General features: G+C 39.2%; 1 protein-coding gene across 21 annotated transcripts in view; it reads right to left on the reverse strand.

Moving 5' to 3' along the window:
• GRIP1 (glutamate receptor interacting protein 1) overlaps window positions 1-20,245 on the reverse strand; it is a 664,081-nt gene that overhangs the window by 223,951 nt on the left and 419,885 nt on the right. For 5 of the 21 annotated variants that reach the window (XM_077913726.1, XM_077913729.1, XM_077913723.1 and 2 more), the window contains exons 1-3: window positions 10,624-10,681; window positions 10,173-10,249; window positions 9,307-9,606 (exon numbers count right to left, since the gene is read on the reverse strand). The exons of 7 other annotated variants lie outside the window; for them this stretch is intronic. In XM_077913726.1, the coding sequence (XP_077769852.1) occupies window positions 9,307-9,589 (283 nt within the window). In that variant the 5' untranslated portion in view covers window positions 9,590-9,606; window positions 10,173-10,249; window positions 10,624-10,681. Of the gene's footprint in view, window positions 1-759; window positions 893-9,306; window positions 9,607-10,172; window positions 10,250-10,623; window positions 10,682-20,245 lie in introns of those variants that run through there. 9 more of the 21 variants (XM_077913728.1, XM_077913724.1, XM_077913739.1 and 6 more) reach the window with 7 other exon arrangements.

Raw genomic sequence — 20,245 nt, forward strand, 5'->3', positions numbered from 1 at the left:
AAATTAAAAACCACAGTGATATATACTCAAAATAACTGAATGCAGGGACTCAAACAGTACACCAATATTTGTATGCTTATTTGTAAATCCATGTTCAATGTATTATTCACAATAGCCCAAAGGTGGCAGCCACCCAAGTATCCATCAACAAACGAGCGGATAAACAAAATGTGTTTTGTTTACAAGTGGAATACTTAGAGGGGAATGTTATCCAAAGTTATGACAGATGCTATAACATGGATAAAACTTAAAGGCATTTATGTTAGGTGAAATAAGCCAGGCATGAAAAGACAAATACTGTATGGTTTCCCTTCCATGAGGTCCAAAGAGTGGTTACATTCACAGAGACAGAAAGCAGAATGGTGGTTGCCAGGGGCTGGCAGGAAGTAAGGATGAAGAGGCAATGTTTAATGGGTATGAAGTTTCATTTTGGGGAGATGAAATCTGGGAATGGATTACGGTGATGGGTTACATAAGGATAAGAACATACTTAGTATCGATGAGCCATACACTTAAAATGGCTAAAATGGTAAATTTTATGTTATATATGGTTTCCCACAATAGAAAAATTAACCACAATGAGATATTTATATCCACTAATTGACAAAACACAAAATAAAACAACCCCCCCAAACTTCTGACAATAAAATGTATCTAACCACCCTCCCCCCCACCCCCCAACCACCATGTGATTGTATGGGAGACAAGTTAAAGTTAAATGAGGTTGTAAGGGTAGAGTCCTGATCCAATCAAACTTACAAAAAGGAAGAGATGCCCAGAGAGCTTGCTCCCTCCGTCTCCATTATTAAGGACTAGCCCATTACAAGCCAGGAAAAGAGCATTCTCCAGAAGCCGAACCCTGAGCATGGACTTTACATTCTCCGGAACAGTGAGACAATGCATTTCTGTTGTTTAGGTTACCCAGAATGGCGTGGAAGCCCAAGCAGGACCAAGCAATAGTGGAGAAATGGGAGCTCACATGCTGCTGACAGGAATGTGTGTGAGGACAGTCTGGGCTGGTCTAGCCAGCCTGAAGAAGTGCACGCTCAGAACCCAGCAACTCCTCTGCATGGTGTGCATTCCAGAGAAACTCTAGCACACGTGCAACAGAAGACTAAGTACATGGAAGTTAACTGAGACAGCTTCTGCATTAGCAAAATCTGCAAACCACCAAAATATACATTGAGAAGAGAATAGAAACTACAAAGAAAAACAGCTGAATAAATAAACTGAAAAACACAGGATGGTATTACCTCTGGGGAGATAAAGAACAATGACATCCTTGAGGGGAGTGGGGCTTCACTTGGTCATCAAATATTCTATATTGATGAGTGGTAGGCATGTGGATGCCTTACTATTCCTGAAAACATGTATATCCCTTCTGCATACTCTTTATTTTACATATATAGAATATTTATTAACAATTAAATAAATGAGGGGCACTCTGGTGGCTCAGTAAGTTAAGCACTTGACTTCAGCTCAGGTCATGATCTCAGGGTCCTGGGATCAAGCCCTGGGTTGAGCTCCCTGCTGAGTGGGGAGTATGCTTATCCCTTTCCCTGCTTGTGATCTCTCTTTCTCTCTCACAAATAGATACATAAAATCTTTCAAAAAAACATTTAAATAAATGGGATTAATGGCAATATATAATACCAAAGGTATATATAGCTTAACTACCTTTGATCCATGTTGGTCCAAAAATTTTGGTAGTAATTTTATATCTCTTCCCTTGCTAGGTTCTTACGCTTTTTTTCCCCCTTAATTTACAAAAGATGATAAAGAGTTAAAGAAAGTAATTGTGCTCAATTTAAAGATCTCAGCTTTTCATTTTATCCATTAAAAAACTGAGCATCCTGGGACCCAATTTTCCATTAAGACCACAGAATCCTCTACTGATCTCACAGCCCTGCTGGTCTTGCTTAGGCTCATTAGACAACTTCCCGGCACAAGTGTCTATCATATGATAATGCAAGAGAGAGAGAAATGGAAGGTCATAAATAAATAGAGTATAAAACTTCAAGTTTCAGGGCATAGCTTGGACAGATAACAAAGCAAGCAAAATTCTGATTTAATAAATTACTTGAACTGCTAGAAGAGTTGGCTGCATAAATCACAATTTTACCAGCACAATCTAATGGACTGTGAACAGCACATACAGTCTTCTGTATGTTGTCAATCAAGATTCCACATCATATATGTAAAGTTCAAGGGCCACTTAGAGATATGCCATAGGCTAAAGCCACCAATCGTCAAAAGCAACTTTCCCCCTTCCAGGTGAGAATGTCATTGTCTGGTGTTTTGCTTTTGTTTTTGTTATGGCTGGAGGTAGGAGTGAAGTGTTAGAAGAATGAGAAGAATAAGTGCAAAGAATTAAAAAAAAAAAGAATGTTGACACCACTAAGAAATGCTATATTTTACATTTTATCCCACCAGGGTAGATAGATTATTCTGGGGGCACTGACAATGTGACATAGAACTGTTTTAGGTGTGTATTCACATTTACCATTTTATTTAATCCTTAATATATCCTCCTTGATAGGAATTTCTTTTCCCATTTTATAAATTAAGAGAGAGACAGAGAGAGAAAGAGATTAAAGAATTTTCCCAGGGTTACAGTGCGGGTAAGTGAGAGTGTTGGAATGCAGACCTAGTTCTTACTCAAAGTATGGTACTTTGGGCACTATATTATTTCTTTATGACTGTCTTAAAAATAGTTTTTCAAAATGACAGCAAATAGGTGAAGAGGATTAAGAGGTACAAACTTCCAGTTATAAATAAGCCATAGGATGAAATGCACACCGTAGGGAATATAGTCAATAGTGTTGTAATAGCTTTGTATGGTGTCCGAGATGGCAACTAGACTCACCCTGTAGAGCACTGTGTAAAATAAAGAATTGTTAGATCATCATGTACCTGAAACTAATAGAACATTGTAAGTCAACTACAATAAAAAATAATTAGCAAAAAAATGACAGTAAATATAAGTCAAGAACTAATCAGCCAGACGCTTCTCTTCTCCCTCCTATTTAAAGGCTTGTCCTATGTTTTTGGCTATATTCCTGCTCATTAATTAGTTACTAAGAGGAACCATGGATATAAAATATGGAACCAAGTTTGTCAGTTTTGACCCTTCTTTAAAATTCAGATCATTGTGTTTAAGATGAGGCTTAAGATTTTTTTTTCTTTTTTCTTTTTTGTCTCAGCTTGATATCTCACAGTTTTATTTATGGCACACGTAAAGTGAGTGTGGTACTGTGTTGGCCCAGAGTGGGAACTTTGGAACGAGCGTCCCTGGGTATAAATCCAGAGGTGAAAGCTCCAGCTCTGTGCCCTTGGGCATCTTACATAACCTCTCTGTGTCTTAGTATTGTCGTAAAAGGAGGATAATATCCACAGTATGGTTTTGAGAATTAAATAATGTAATGCCTATAAAGTATTTAATAGTTCCTGATAGATAACAAGAGCTTAATAAATATTGGCACTACTATTAGCAGCAAATATGCATACACACGTATGTATGCATCACAAATACTAATAAACGTTAAGTGTTACTATTATGCTATATTAATAGCACAGCATATTACTATTTTTTAAAGATTTTATTTATTAATTCATAAAAGACAGAGAGAGAGGGGCAGAGACATAGGCAGAGGGAGAAGCAGACTCCATGCAGGGAGCCTGTGGGACTCGATCCCAGGAACCCCAGGATCACGCCCTGAGCCAAAGGCAGATACTCAACCACTGAGCCACCCAGGCATCCCAGCCTATTAAGTATACTCAGGTGCCATGGGTGGGGGTAGGAGCCCAGAGGCAAAGGCATCTTGGCAGAAAAAGATTAGGAAGATCTTCTGGCAGAGGCCTGAGTTTAAGGTGGGTTTTGAAGGGTGAGCAGGATGTAGGAAGAAGGTATGTGTGCTGGGGAGTGAGGGTTTTGTAGGATAAGGAAATGGTGCCAGTGAAATCAGCTAGCACGAAATACACAATGTTCAGACAGATTGGTAGGGTAGGCCACCAGTGTCAAGGGACCGATCACAGTGTAGCAACAGGAGTGGAGATCACACGGAGGGGGACCCACAGGGATTGGACAGTACGTGGGGAATGAGTCTTCCAGGCAGCTCGGTTGGGAAGACATTCATTGTTCCAGGAGTTAGAAAGAGCCATAGAAAAGACTGATAAATACTCCAGCATAAAATATCGACGGGAACTGTGGTCAAACTCTTATTTCATTTACAAAGTTTCCATTTTCTAGTATGAAAAGATTTCAAAGGCAAAAGTTGTAGAAAACATCTGCATCAAATGCCTTCGTTGCTATGTTTCTATTAAATACTGCCACACGTGAGAATGAGTGAAACCTATTTTCTCGAGACACATAAGGAGCTGGATGAATTTAGTCCAAGCACAGTTATTCTACTAGAATGAAAATTGAAGTTGAGACAAACTTGAAGGAAATAGGATTAAAACGATACTCTTCTTTCTATCCAACTTGGCTACTGGTAACATCTTGAATGCATGATGAGCCTTTCCACATGTCCATGCCTCTTTCTAGAATGCTCTCCTTTTTCTTCCTTTTGGTTTGCTATCTTCTAACTTGGCCTTCAAAATTTAATTGAAGGTTCATTTTTTCTGGGAGCCTTCTCAAATCCTCCAACCTGCTTTAAGTATCCATCCTTTTACTCCCAGATCTCATGCCATAGTCTCATCTTAGCAATTATACTATATCACACTGTACTACAATCATTGGTGTTACATTTATTTGCAAACTATGAAGTCATTGAAGGTAGGGAACCATGGTTATTCAGTACAGAGACTGTGCATGATTCTATACTCCTAATTATAAACATGTTACTTAGCACATACCTGGCACTAGAGAATTGCATGTTGTTCACTAATTACAACACCAGACAGGCATAGATTGAAAGAGAAATTTGTCCCCCTTAGAATAACAAGATGACTTAAAAAACAGATTTCTTATTTCTCTACCTGAAAAACTACAAATAGAAAACATGGCGAAATGCACCCAAAGGTACACAAGGTAGGAGAGAAGTCTCAGATAATGTCTCTCAAAGTTGCTTTGGGCAGTGGTATAAATATGAATTCTTTCTTTCTCGGGTCCATTGAAACTCTACTTTGGTTTCCAGATCAGTCCACCTCCAAATCAATAGTTATGATTTTTCATTATTGTAAAAGAAGAACAACTCTCTCAACCACAAAATAGGCTGTTACAGCATTGCTGGATCATTTTCTCCACATATGAGCATAAAAACGAAAAGAGGAGCATTCAAGGGATTAATGTTTCAAGTAAAAGCCATACAGGGTTTTGCCATAATCTTTCAAGAGAATCTCCTCTCTGGTTCTCCCAAAGCACATTTTCCATGCCAAGAAAAATCACTTGTATTTCAAGGCAAAAACAGACAAAATAGTGTCTTGGAAATAGTTTGTGAACCCCAGTGGGGGGAAAAGCTCCTTACAGAACAAGAACTGAAGAACATTATAGTGAGCTAGTGAAAAAAAATCCAATGTAGAGTATGAATAACTTTCTTTAAAGCAACCTTCAAATTTTAGTGCAATACCTAAGATATCCCGGAGGGGGCCAAGAATAAGAACACACAGTACGTAGACTCACATTTCCCTCATTTTAGATAAGTACAGCTGACCATAGAGCACAGAGAAACAGACAGAGGCAGCTCCCTGTAGTGAGTGCAAAGCTCTCTCTCTGCAGATGCTACCAATGCTCAGGAGCAACAGCTGCTGCGGGCTCTGCAAAAACCGTGTAGCACGAGACTGAGTCTGAGTGATAAGCCTAAATGACTCCAATCAAGTGAAGAAGCAGTGGACATAGGTATCTGAGAAGTTGACCCAAAGAAATCATCAGTTGAACAATTTTGTAAAGAAGTGAAAGGATCCCCAAGGGTGTTGCCATTATGAGCCATCCTCTCTCTCTCTCTCTCTCTCTCTCATTGTGGATGTATCTTGTAAGGTTCTTGGTGTTATCAACCCTGGCACTGTGTGGAACATGCTCATTTTGGTCCAGTGAATAAGGGAAATAAGGATCACTACTCTTTCTGGGCAAGTTAATCATAATCATAATAAAAAAAAGATGCAGAGGAGGACAATAGTTTCTCTAACAGACATGCTGTCAATTGAATGAGTAGCCCAGAATGAAAACAAAAAGAGTCCTAGGCACACACAACATGACCATAGCAGCAATGCTTCATTCACTGCTTCATTCCTCAATAAGAATGGACTGTGACCCTCAGTGCCAAGTTACAAGGGTAATTACAATGGTAAATAAGACATAGACTTAGGTGGCCCCATCAATCCAGTGAGAGAACAAACTAGTGAGCACGTTCTTACAATACAGTGTTAACTGCCATCCTAGGGAACTTTCCAGGTGCTAAGGGAAGACACAACAGGAGCAACTAACCTGGACTTTGTGGGAAGAGGGAGGGAAGTGACATCTAAATTGAGGCCAAAAGAAGAGTTTATCAGGAAAAAAAAGGGGATGGGGAGGAAAGAACCCCAAGTTGAGGAAATAACATATGAAAAGTAGAGAGGCAACATGCACACTCCATGGGCTAGAAGCAGCTCCAGACAACTGGGAACAAGAGCCCCACTGGGAGGGCACACATATGTGCACATGCACAGTAGCAGCAGAGGAGAAACTGAAGCTACGTTGGTACGTAGAAGCCAAACCATCACTAGCCTTCAGAACATAATAGGGACTTTAAATCTTATTTTTAGGCTAGTAGAATGGAACCTGCAACACACAAATGACCAAAGCAGATTTGTGCTTAATAAAGATCCCTCTAGCTGCAGGATGGAGGGGACCATGCAGGGCCCAGGAGGGCAGGGAGGAATCTAAGTAATCCAAAGATCAACAACATTTGGAGATTGTTTAGAGTTATTTTATTTTATTGTATTTTTTTAGAGTAATTTTAAAGTCTGTTTGGAAGAGTAAGTGAATGGGAATAGACATGACTCTTCAGCTCTCCATCCTCTGTCCTAGCCAAGATGTTAAATTCACTGGAAAACTACTGTCATTAGAATAGAGTGGTGATGGTACAGAAATGGTGCAGACAGGTGATGAGAACAAAGACTCATGACATAAACCTAAATATATATTGGAATTCAGCTCATGATAAAGTGGCAAGTGGGATTGTTTTACAAAACAATTAAACGTTAACCGTACCTAACACCAGAATAAATTCTAGGTGAAATAAAGATTTAAATGTACAAAATAAAAGCAGGTAAAAGCCAATGCTAAGCAGGTCACAAAAGAAGAAAAGCAAATGATCAGTAAACACAGATACCAATTTTTACCCAGCATATTGGCAAGGATGTAAGAAGATAATATTCCTGGATGGTGAGATTATAGGGAAAAAAGGGTGCTTCCCCTCCCTTGGAGAGAATATAAAATTGCTATGTCCTTTCTGGAAGACAGTTGAGTAGTATAACTCAAACCCTTAAAAATGTGCATGTTGTTTGATCCAGAAGCCCCATGCCTAGGAACTTATCCTAAAGAAGTAACTGGACGGCTACCTAAACATGTATGTACAATGGTGGCAATTGCAACATTTTGAATGGATATTAGTGACAACTAAAATGCCCGACAGAGACAATGAAGTCCCATAGAACCATTTAATGTAAAGATCAGAACTATTTTAATGATATGAAAAGATATTCTCAACTTACTGACAAGTGAATAAATAAGATTATGGAACAGAATGGATAGTACGATTCTATCATACGTATTTGTTTCGAAAAAGGGGGAGGTTTATATATAGAACTATTGACAGTTTTCTCCATTGAGATTATAATTGATTTCCATTTTCTCATGTCTTTTCTGAAATGCTATTGCCATAACTACTTTAATAATCAGAAAAAAAAAGAAAACCCTCTATTTCCCTCTACAAAGAAGTGTCAAGAATAATACTGCTGGGGGAGTTAACAACCCAAAAGGATGCAGGAAAGAGCAAGTGCCTGTATCACATTCCAAATCATTAACAAGTAGCACTTATACAGTCTCTTCTCTGGATTCAAGGAGAAAAACAGACACAGAAAGACTTTCTGCACTGAACCTTAAAAAAAGGGTGAAAATCCTCATCAGAAAAACCAGCAATATTACTGACTCAGTTACAATATATTTTGCATTTCAATTGCTTGGATAATATAGACACTTGAACCACACTTTCACACTCAATCCCCAGTATGATGCTTGCCCATTGACCAGACCATGTCAAATATTCTATAATACGACTTAGGTTAAAGAATCATAGTTTTCTCTTGTGTAGGACTATGTCACGTTTGCACGAATTCTCATGTCACTTTATGTTTTTCACTTATGAAAAAATAACAAGCTGTTGGATGTACTCTAACCTTGCCCACGTTAATAGGGCAAATGTTGTTCTCATAACAATGCAAAATCCATGACAATACAGGCCACTTTACTTTTGTAATGTATAGCTTCCCATTTTTAGTGAAGGAATAGGCATCCTTACTATTAGTATATTATTATTCCTACTCATACAGATAAGAGAAGTTACTATCAGAGGAGGTTATATCCCCAAGGGCTTCATGGTCAATCAGTCACAAATGCAGATTTTTATCCAGTTTTGTTTTCATGGTGGTATTTTTTTTTCAGCTTCTACAAATAAGACTTTTTAAATGAGAAACACTGGCATTGAACAATTTTTTTTCTGTAATCTACATAGCGTAGAATTTTAAAATCATAAGAGTTCATAAATTTCAGTCTACTGATCTTATTGAGAAAGAAAGTAAAGCCCAGGGAGAGTAAGTGACTTTTCTCTTATCTTAACTCATTAGCAGAATGGGAACCAGACCTCAAGTCACCTCCCTCCATTACAGTGCTGATTGTGCTACAGAGAGAACCTGAGGACCCGAGAGCCATGACAATTTACAGAGCATTCCACATACATTTAGTTCCCACAATAACCCTGCGAGGTGTTCCTACTGTTATTCTCATTTTGGAGAATTTAAGTGCCTTTGTAATACTTTTAGTCACATAGTCCAAGGCTTTATAGCCAAGGCCAGAGCTTTTCCACTCTGAAATCAAGGCTGGGGGGTGTTTTCTGTAATTAATCTCAATTCAAAGGGATCCATTGCTAAAAAAGTTTTGGAACTTAAAATTATATAACAATATTCTAAAAAGATTCACAGAATGTAAGACAATTATTTTCCAAAAAAAAAAAAAAAAAAAAGAGAAGTCTTTTAGATCATAGATCTTCTCAAAGCATCAGCTTTCTATAGATAATTGAAAATTGAACTCAGAGAATAATGAAAGCTTACCACTGTTTAGTTTAGCAAGAAATTCGAGAGGGCTCTGATCCGGGTTAACCTTTGTATCATTAATATCAGGCAGCTTACAGCTTAAATAAAAATCGTCAATGTAAGCATCTAGGGCTTCAGAGGCAGAGAAATAAGACTTTTCTTTATATTGGATGGAACCATCAATATTAAAGGAGATGCTGTTGAAGACTAAAGTTGCTGGAAGAGAAGGTTCAGAAGCGCTAAAGTGATGTTTCTGAACTGACTTTGCCATGGCTTTCTCAAACTGGGCTGCAATGTCCATTCATCTTTCAAAACACTCTAAACGCAAAAAAAGGTAGACTCCAGTTAAATAGGAATGAGTGATGATACAGAAACCTTGCCAATCTTCACATCATGCGTATTTATTTTTTACAAATGCAACTGCTTTTATCCCCTTTTATGCCTTACGTATATTAAACTCTCAAGCAATGTTCACTGATTAACAGTTTTATTGACATGGCTTGAAATATAAGCTGTACTTTAGAAACAAAATAGGGAACTAGAAGTATGAGCCTTGCCAGGAAAAGCATAACATGGAGGTGCTACTTCCCTTTGGTTTTAGTTTTACTGGATTGGATGAGTAATTGTGGAGTGTTGAGATATTTTTATTTTCTACATTAAAAGAGGACAAGCCTCCAGAATCATGTCACAGTTTTTATTCCCTAACAACTGTTCCCACTCCATTGATGGGACAAGGGAAGCCATGTATGGAGACAAGAAAACAGGAATAGAGGATCCTGGCACAGAAATTATGGCCAACTAGGAAACAAGAAGAAGTGAGTGCTGAAAGAAGTAGATTCGGGGGGGGGAGGGGATATTGAATCCTCTAATCTTCTGGCACTGACCTTGGTGCAAGAGTTCAGCTGCCGTGAGCCTTTGTGGTCAGTCCCACCTTGTATCAACCGCTTCCTCTCCATAGCAACTATAAAAAATAGGTGCTATGAGTACTCTCATTTTCAAGATAAGAATATGGTGGCACTTGGAGATTAACTTGTTCGAAGGTACAGAATAGGGAAGTGAGAGCCAAGGTTGAACTCCAGTGCTTGGATCTGAGCTTGAACTTAACTACACTAGGCCACCAGCCCCACTGTCTCATGTGTGCTGGAATTGCCAGACCTGGGATCTCCAAACGTCAGCCCCAGGTAACACATCAGAATTGTCTGCCAAGGTTGGGTGCCTGAGTCCTGTGGTCTCTCATTTCTCTAAAAAGCTCAAGAGTATTCATTGATACGTGTAAGGGGAAACACCATCTATTTGACAGCAATATCTAAGTAGTGCCAAAGAGAGGGTACTCACTTTTCAGTCCATTGAAATCCGAGCGGATATGTTGTATTTTCAGAATGTTACATTACATGACATCATAATGCCTAAAATTTCCATCTGTGGGATATTATTGAGTTTCCTCTAATGTAATAGAGTTATACAGAGGCCTCTAAGGACCTGAAGAAAACTAGGGATCATCTTCCCACAAAAATGCACAATGACAGATGCAAATACAATGGGTTCTAAGATTTTGGAAGCTCCTTCATGGTCCCTCTTCATCTGAACCCTAGATTAAGACTTGTTATCTAAAGGGAGTGTTAGATGTGGGAAGAAAGGAAGGGAAAGAAGGCTACCTAGGAAAAGAACAGTAATAAGATTCTTCCCAGGAATGAAAAAAACTAACCTGGCGTCACATACTCTTGGATGTATGATAAGAAGATATCTTTTGATATTTTAGAGGCTTTCCTCAAAAGGCACTTTCTCTGTAAATCACTATCATGGTCATCTTCCTCCTCCTTCTCTCGACTTGTCCGTATGAATTTGTTACTAATACAGACAATGGGCTTTAGAACCAAGGAAGAAGCAGGTTAAACTCAGTTCTATCTTTTACTAGCTCTGTGCCTCTATCTCGTCTCTAATAAGTGTTTTCTTCATTTTAAATTCTGCTTAATACTTAGCTCATAGAGTGGCTGTGTTTGATCTTCTGCTGCTTTGTACCACAATGGTCACACCAGGAGTGAAATATTGAAATAGTTTCAAAACAGCTGGTGAAGGCTGCCGCCCTTCAGATGAGTCCCCTATCCTCCCCAAACCAGTGCCTCCTTGCTACCCCATTCCTGACCCACTTCACCCAGAAGCCCTCAGACCTTCCCATATCCAATGACTTAAGAGCTACAGCCTGGCTTTTTAGGACTATGCTCCACCTTTAGCTAATGTCCCTTCTCTCCGGCCAGTGCCCAGCCATACAGATTATTAAATGTGTTGAATATCATCCCCAAGAAGATATGGTTTGCAGTTTAAGTGTTAATGTTTTTCCTTTCCTCATCCTTAAGTGCTTTGCCTCACCCTATTCACATTAATCATAGTTTGACCTACATGGTAGCTGGGTTTGTGTCTAATTCGCTCTCTAAGCTCAAACAAAACAAGGAATGAATGGGTATCCCAGGCTTTCCAGCCCATGGCAGTTGCTCGATAAATGTGTGTTGAATGGAATTTCAGACAAAATGTTCCTTTTGCTGTGAAGCATTCCAGTGTGATTACTGCAGTTGTGAAAATTTTCTGAAAGATCAAGTCCTTTGGGTTTATTAGTAGCTGCTGAGAAGCAACAAAATAGGCAAACAGGATAATGTATTAAGTCAAGGATTTAATGAGAGAAGGGCTGAATGCACAGAGGGCAAGAAGTTGATGAGGGAGTTGGCGAGATTATCATCCATGGTGGCAATATTTTTGAGGTTCACTTGTAGCAAATCTTTAGTACCAGACTGTCCCCGTGTGCATCTACAGCTCAACGTCCCATTTTAACTGGAGATTTAAAGGCATTTTCTGTATTTTTAAAAAATATTTTATTTATTTATTAGAGACAGAGAGAGAGAGAGAGAGGCAGAGACACAGGAGAGGGAGAAGCAGGCTCTATGCAGGGAGCCTGACGTGGGACTCGATCCCGGGTCTCCAAGATCAGACCCTAGGCTGAAGGCGGTGCTAAACCGTTGAGCCACCTGGGCTGCCCCAAAGACAGTTTCTGTATTACCTAGTTGCATGAATAACACTATAAAGGAAACTTGATAATTACATATTTCTAAAACAATACAGATGGAAAAAAAATCAATGTATAAAACATGTTGATAGTCCTGGTAAGTGAACACTATAAAAGTAAATTTATTTTGTGGCTTCCATTTTATCATACACACGGCAATGTGCAAATTCATCCTCTTGGTTTTTCACCTATTTTTTATTCCTAGAGGCTAAGCAAAGAAAGGAATGGATACTCTTGTAGTTTAAAAGTAAGATGACCATGTGCAATAACGAAGAGAAGAAAAAAAAATCAGTAATTTCCTAACTATAAATCAAGTAAAATGCAGATTGTCTGGATATTTTCCCCTGGCAATTTCATGTTTGAAGTTGGTCCAGCTCCATTCTCTTTGATAGTATTTAAAAAAAATGTATTCAATCTATAAAACCCCAGAATATGCCCATCTACCAGGAGGGAACAGATTCCTGAAGAATATGATAGATTTTTGGTAGGACTAGAGAAAATCACGAGCTCTGTCTTCCTTATCACTTCAGGTTATGTCAGACTCAGTCAAAGGAGCTGAGTCCCTCGATCCTGGGCAGGGAGAAAGGTTCACAGATTTGCACAAAGTTCAGTTTCCCTCTCTCATTCAATTCAATTAAACACACAGTTACTGATTTCCAATGTGCAAGGAACCATGCTAAGCACTGCATAGGGATACAGTGATGGACTAGACTTTATTTCCCTCACAAGAAGCTTACAGTCCAGTAGGAAAGATAAAAGCAGCATAGAAATGAGTGCAATCCAAGAAAGGGCACGCCAGTGCCATCAAGCACCCCCAAGGGGGCTGGAACACAGAGAAGAGAGAAATTACTCCTGTTCCATAGAATTGGAGGAGGATTCGTTTTAGACAGAATATTTAAACTAGGACTTGCAAAAGAGGGTAGGAGTCCAGACACACAGAAATGAGGAAATAGACATTCCAGGAAGAAAGAACCACATAATCAAAGACCGTGAACTAGAAAAAACCTACATGCAGCTATAGATGGAGGAATGTATGTGGTTTTCCTGGGTTGTCAGTGGGAGAGGAGGATGGAAATACTATATTCTCTACTGTGCAGCTAAAGTGGTGAGCTTCAGGGCCAGGTATTACATCTATTTTACAGAAAGGAAAACTGAGCCACAGAGAGAGGGCTTTCAGAGTGCTCCCAGGGAATGGATCTAATGAGTAATAGATCTGGGACTTAAAGCTTCAAAACTCATATTCTTTCTTTACATCCCCAGGTCCACCGTCTGGCTGTCTGCCCCCCAGAACAGCTGAGTCAACAAGCACAGGCTTGCCTGGCCACTCTTCCCCTCAGTGCTTGGTGGTTAACTCCAAATCCAAGCGAGAGTATCCCACCCCACCTGTGCAGCAATCAGAAATCTGTACCCCAGCTTAAGTCATTAATGGACTAATGCTTTCGAAAGTCTATTTGGGTCATCTGGCCAATGGGATACCTTACTAGTCAGAGTCCATCTATGCCAACTACATCTCAGGATGCTCGGGGGAGACAAGAAGTATCAGGGCAGAAATATTCCAAAGTCTTACGAGCTCTGTCCAAGAAATTTCGTAAGCCAATAAAACATGTTTTACTAGAGAGAGATGATCTGTCATACAGTCTGATTCTGATAAAGTTCTGAGTCCCCAAAGATCAAGCTATACACACGCTAGGCTTCAGAATTTGAATTTCAGTAGAATATAGTTGCTGCAATGCAACTTAAAGTTTCCCAGTCCAAAGGGCTTAATGGAAATACTTGGAGCATTACCTTAATCACCAGACAGTGTGACAATACCTTGTACCTGTAATACCTTCTTTGAAGGATAGCTTACACACATGGTCACTATTACTAACTATTCAGATGTTAAACCACAGGCTGATCTTAATTACTGAAAAAGGGCTAGAGAAGAAACCAGCATTTGAAACACATAGGACTTTACAGATCAAAAATACTCTCTTTGAGGTTTGTCTGCTAGTAATTTGGTACATGGCATGCAATGAGTAAAAACATAAACTGGTGCTACCCTTGGGTTTTGTAGTTTGGGCTATGTCATATTTTATTTTATTTTATTTTATTTTATTTTATTTTATTTTATTTTATTTTATTTTATTTTATTTTATTTTATTTTTTTATTTGAGAGAGAGTCTAAGTAGACTCCCCACTGAGCATGGAGCCTGACACAGGGCTGGATCTCACAATCATGACCTGAGCCAAAATTAAGAGTTGGGCACTTAACCGACCGAGCTACCCAGGGCCCCTTTTACGTCATATTTTAGATCAACAGCTTATTGCAGTGTTGCGTCACGTTCTTTTACAAACCCAACTGGCAACCCCTATATATATACACAAGGAATAAATAAATATTCATTGTAAATGTAGAAAGGTAATACATTTACAGAGGTCAGGGTTCTGGTGCTGGTACTGCACTCACCAGTTTCAAATCTAGCAGCATGACTTTGGGTAAACTACTAAACTTCTCTGTCCCTAAACTTCCTCATCTCTAAAATCATGATAATAACCAACTCACAGCCCTGATGTAAGGTTTAAAGGGGATAATATGGGTAACACTTAGAAAAATGCCTCATCGACATGGAACGTGCTCAGTAAATGCAGTTTGCAGTTGTTATGATGACTGCCTTGTATGTAGTCCAAATATGTGGCTGGTCTTGTCTTTCTGCTGGAACATCCATTTCTCATTGAGATGCATATATTTTGTGATTTTAACGGATTCTATCCTGCCTAGTCAAGCAGTGGTGTAGCAGCTTTGGAATGTTAAGCAGCAAAATAAGAAACCTAGAATTTCATTCATTGTATCCATTAATCTCCTTAAATTCACATTCCATAGATAGAAGGATTATCCTAAAGCAGGATCGATACTTGATTCGTTCCACATCCCAGAATCTTCTCTAGAGCCCAGGAAGCCTGAGGCTGGAGTAGAGGCATCAGCAAAATTTAAATTATTTCCTAAATCTTAAGCTTTAAGAGTTATTGTATTCTGCACTAGGGACTGCTTTTCTCTCTATGTCATTTAGTGGTTTTTTTTCCCAGAAAACATTTTCAATTTCTCTTTATTTCCAAATCAGAATATTCACAATTATTGTTCTTCAAATGCAGATGTGAGCGCTTCAGCAAAAATAGCTGCCAAAAGACTTTAAAAGATTTTATTCACTTTAATACACCATGACTAATTGGGGAAAACAGCAAACAAGCACATTAGGATTATATCTGTAGGCCTGTAACCATTCGCCAGCACACTGGCGACACGTTAAGTGGGATTTTCCTATATTGGGTAATGAGGAAAAAAAAAATCCCTTTGCTTGGTGGAAATCTCCATGGACATAATTGTAAGGAGGAGGAAAGGGGAGTTTTTATTCATGCTTTCTAAACTAAAGAGTATCATCTATCACCTCTGGATGCATTGTTTTTATTAAGGAAAAAAAGTATTAGAATCAGGAAGGGAGCACATGGGGCCACCTGAATCCATTTCCTACTATAATGTGCTCTGTATTCTAAGAGTTGTCTCAGCAATGGTGGTGGCATCTGGAAATGATTGTGAGAAAAATCGAACTCCTAGAAAGTAAAGGGAGCTCTGCGTAGTATGTTTAAATTTGATGGAAAAGAAGTATTCCACCTTTTGGGAAAAATGGAAAAAAATTCTTAATATGAAATCAAATAGGGTGAAACAAATTCTTCTTCCACTACTCCAATATGGAAGCCCTACAATGGGGGCCATGGAGAAATACAAAGAGATATCAGAGATGCCTTTGCCTTCATGGAGATTGTACTATGGTGGGAGAGAGGAACATGATTTTGAGATTTAGCAGTTGGCATTGGCCACTTAGTGTGAAGGTGTCAAGGGGTAGAGTCAATGAGTGCAGCCTTTGCACAGGGGATGCTGGGGAAGGTATCTCACTGGCAAGCTGATATGCCCTGTCCTGATCTCTCCATGAGCTTTTGCCCCGTGTGACCAAAGCTGATTTGACTAATGAGAAGTTTAGCCTTTCCCTCAGAATCTGATAAAAAATTTCTGCTTCAGAGACTCTTACTCAGGACTTTTTTTTTTTTTTAAGATTTTATTTATTCATGAGAGACAGACAGAGAGAGGCAGAAACATAATCAGAAGAGAAGCAGGCCCCCTGCAGGGAGCCCAATGCGGGACTCGATCCCAGGACCCCAGGATCACGACCTGAGCCGAAGGCAGACGCTCAACCGCTGAGCCACCTAGGCATCCCTACATGGGATTTTCTTTAGGGCTTACATATCCCTCACAAATGGCAGAAAGGTAAAGGTGAGGATTATAAAGCAGGCTACAAGCTTTTCATCTCTAGTTTGTTTGATCTGTGAAGTAGAAATGCCAGTTGCTCTACTTGAAAGATTCCAGAGGAAAAGAAGAATATTAAAAAAAAAAAACAACAAAAAAACAAAAAATAAAACAAAAATCCCACAGAAAACCCTCCAACACTTACACATTTTAATTTGGCTGTTCTGGAATGAGCTTTATTGTGCTCACAATTATTCGTGGCTGGCAAATGTGTGATAGCTCTGGCGCTCTTGGAATGAGCTGGGCCTATGGTTCCTTGATAGTGATTCTATATCACAAGCTCTGTTTCCATATATAATTTTCACTGAGTTCCCAAATGTAAAGGAGAATGAAAAAGTCCCATGAATCTCTTTCCCACAAGTATTAATGTGGAATCAATCTAACTACTAACCTATTATAATTTCCCAAACATCTGTTTTGCCAAACACCAAGCTACTAAAACAGGGCACTTTATAAACTTTAGGCACCCCTGTAAGCTGAACAGCTCTCATTTTCACAGAATATTTAACAAGTCTGTACTAGTCCACCTATTTCCTAAAAGCATCCTAATGCTTTTCCTAATACGAATTTCCTAATTCACATTTCCTAATGTGAATACTAATTTGGGAAGTAGAATCAGTGAAGAATCTATCATCTCTGGATTAGCAGTTCCTCCATTTATTAATCTGATGTACCAGAAGCTTTATCTCACCATTACCTTTTCTTCAGTTTCTTACACACCTTGACATGTCAGCATTTATGTCACTGAGACTATACTGAACCCAAGAAATTCTTGACCTATACTAGACCTAAAGGAAGAAACTATTTGCTGTAAGAACATAGCAGATCTACCATAAACCCCATCTAAGAGAATTGTTTCTCCTGCTCATATCAAGCACATAGGAATGAAAATTTAAAACAAAACCAATGGAGCATAGCCACCCTTAGAAATAAGATTAAGTGTAGTCTGTGGACCAAACTTTGAACTGAAATGTATACCACTGGGTGGAAATTGGAGTCGCCTATTGGGCTCAGGACGGGACAGACTATAGTGACCTGATGTCACATAGAATCAGAAAGAATGGAGACTAAAAGCCCATGCATGGATACAGGATGATCACATGAGCCAGGGAGCTGGGGCAGGACCGCCGCTAGTGAACAGACGTTAAAAATGCTGTGACCACTGCCCAGGACTGTGATCCCTACTTGGTTGGAGAGGAGGGAAGGAGCAGAACTACCAGGCACCAAACCAAGGCTCTAGATTAAATCATGACTCTTTCAGTCATGAAAACCTGCTTCTCAATGGTTTAACCTGGGAAGACAGAAAAAGACAACTACAAGAATTTGGGACAAGGAGAGGCGATCTTGGGGAAGGAGGGGGTGGGGGGAGAAAAAATCAAAAGAACCAGAACCACAACAACCAAAGCAAAATTTCCACCTAAGATGAACTCGCAAAGAGCATCATACAGTACCAAAGTGGATACAGTGCACGTCAAAAATATAACAACAGCAGAGAAATAGGTCAAGTTCTACAGAAGAGGTGGCATTGGAATCACACTTGTAGGAAGAAGTTTTGGAAAGCGAGGAAAGGAAGGGGCATTTTGTGAAGGAGAAACATCACATGCACGATCATGGAAGTTGACTGTGGAATGGTGCTTGCTTTCCAGGAGGCCCGGGGAGGTGGAGGAGAGAACTTGGAAATTGTGGGAAAGGGGGACATGCCTTATCAACAGATTGGGTTAGCCACTGGGGATAAACAAGAAGGAAGTTTTAAGTATTTTGAGTCTGGGAGCCTAGTGCCACTACGGCAATGGTGAAAATTAGAACAGGGACTCCCTTAGGAATAAGGAAAAAAGAAATCTAATTTCGTGGTGCTGGTATTTTGCATTCTTATTTTATTTTTATGATCTATTTAAAATATTATATGCAGGAAGACAGAAAAAACATGGGATGTCTTAGCACCCATCATCAAGATTTAACAAATGTCTATGAAATCGCATCAGATATTTTTAAAGAAATAAAGTGTTGCATACACAACTACAGACCAACAGCTCCATCTCACTTCCCTCCTTCTTCCCCCAGAGGCAACCACTATCCTCAACTGGGTGTTGTTATCCTTCAGCTGTGGAGGTTTTTATACTTTTCCTATAATTGGATGTTCCTATAATATATACTATTGTTTTGTGTGCCTTAAAAATTCACATAAAATCATTCTGCATATTTTTTTGTAATATTTTTATTTCTTTTCTCCCCCCTCACTATTTTGCTTTGAACAAATGTCAATGTATTGACGTTGATGCAGGTAGACCCAGTTTATTGATATATCATATTTAAAGGAAATTAGATACATTGAAGTTCAGGTGAGAGATTAGAGCTGGAGGTGCTGATTTGAAGGCTATAAACATAGAGAATAATTGAACTGTGACTGCAGTTTTGTTTTCCAGGCTAGAACGAGGCATCCACTAGACTCTGAGTTCTTGGAGTGCAACGACCCTGTATTACTTATCTTTGAAAGTCCCACAGCACCAATCACGATGGGATACTCCATGAATGTTTGCAAAATGAGGGAATGGATGAATAAACAGCCTTGCTCCCCTTGCTCTTTTTTTCCCCCTGTGAAATATGCAATGCACAGCTTGGAAACAGGCAACCACAGGCAAATATGAACTATAAGTAAACTTCATTAGCTAACATAGTTTTTTTTTTTTTCTCAATAGAATCCACATTTTAAAATTGTGATATTTCCCAATAAAGACCCAGATCCCTGGCTTTTATTGCAAAATCTCAATATCTAACAATGCCTGGCTTGTCCTTCTGCCTGGCAACAAGCAAGGTGAGTAGTTGCAGCCACCCTTAAATAGGCCATGTGCTTCCAGTGGGACACCCACACTTCCCATCGCAGGTCTGACACCAAGGCCCGTTGTCGGTTACGACAGTTTATTGCTTGCACTGTTTTTTTTTTTTTTTTTTTTGTGGTACGAAATACTTCATCGTATCCTAGCCTCTGAAAAGGAGGGGGAAAAATAGAGATGGACTGATAGGGCCCGGTGCTTCACACAAAATTGGCGAGAATACCTTTCTTTGCAAAAGTGAAGACTATATCCTTAGATGTGTAATACACAATGATATGCACCAACAGTGTGTCTAGGTGGGACAGTCTAGGTCCTGGGGGGTGGCCTTATTAAATAAATAATAAAAACCTGGATTCTGTTGGCATTTCAGTGAGCAAGCCAACACTCTTGTCTCAAATACTTTTAGAATACAATATTTTTACCTGAACTGTAAAGAAAGAAACTTTCTCTTTAGCTTTTTAGTATTTATTTTCACACAGTTTTCATCCCACTAGAAAATCCTCCCTAATCACCCAGAAACCTTCCTAATCTCTATTTTCTCTCTTAAATAGCTCCAACAGGAGCTGTCATAACTCTGGTAGAGCTTGTTATCGGCACACATCATACTTCTAAAAATTGAAATCTCTATGTTTTGATTTGAATAAGAAAATATGGGAGTGGTTCATTTTCACTCTAGCTGTAGCGGATTTGCCTCATCAAATCCCCATCTTTAAACGATGTAAGACAACTCTT

The sequence above is a fragment of the Canis aureus genome, chromosome 11 (genome assembly GCF_053574225.1).
Source record: "Canis aureus isolate CA01 chromosome 11, VMU_Caureus_v.1.0, whole genome shotgun sequence".
Taxonomy (NCBI): Eukaryota; Metazoa; Chordata; class Mammalia; order Carnivora; family Canidae; genus Canis; species Canis aureus.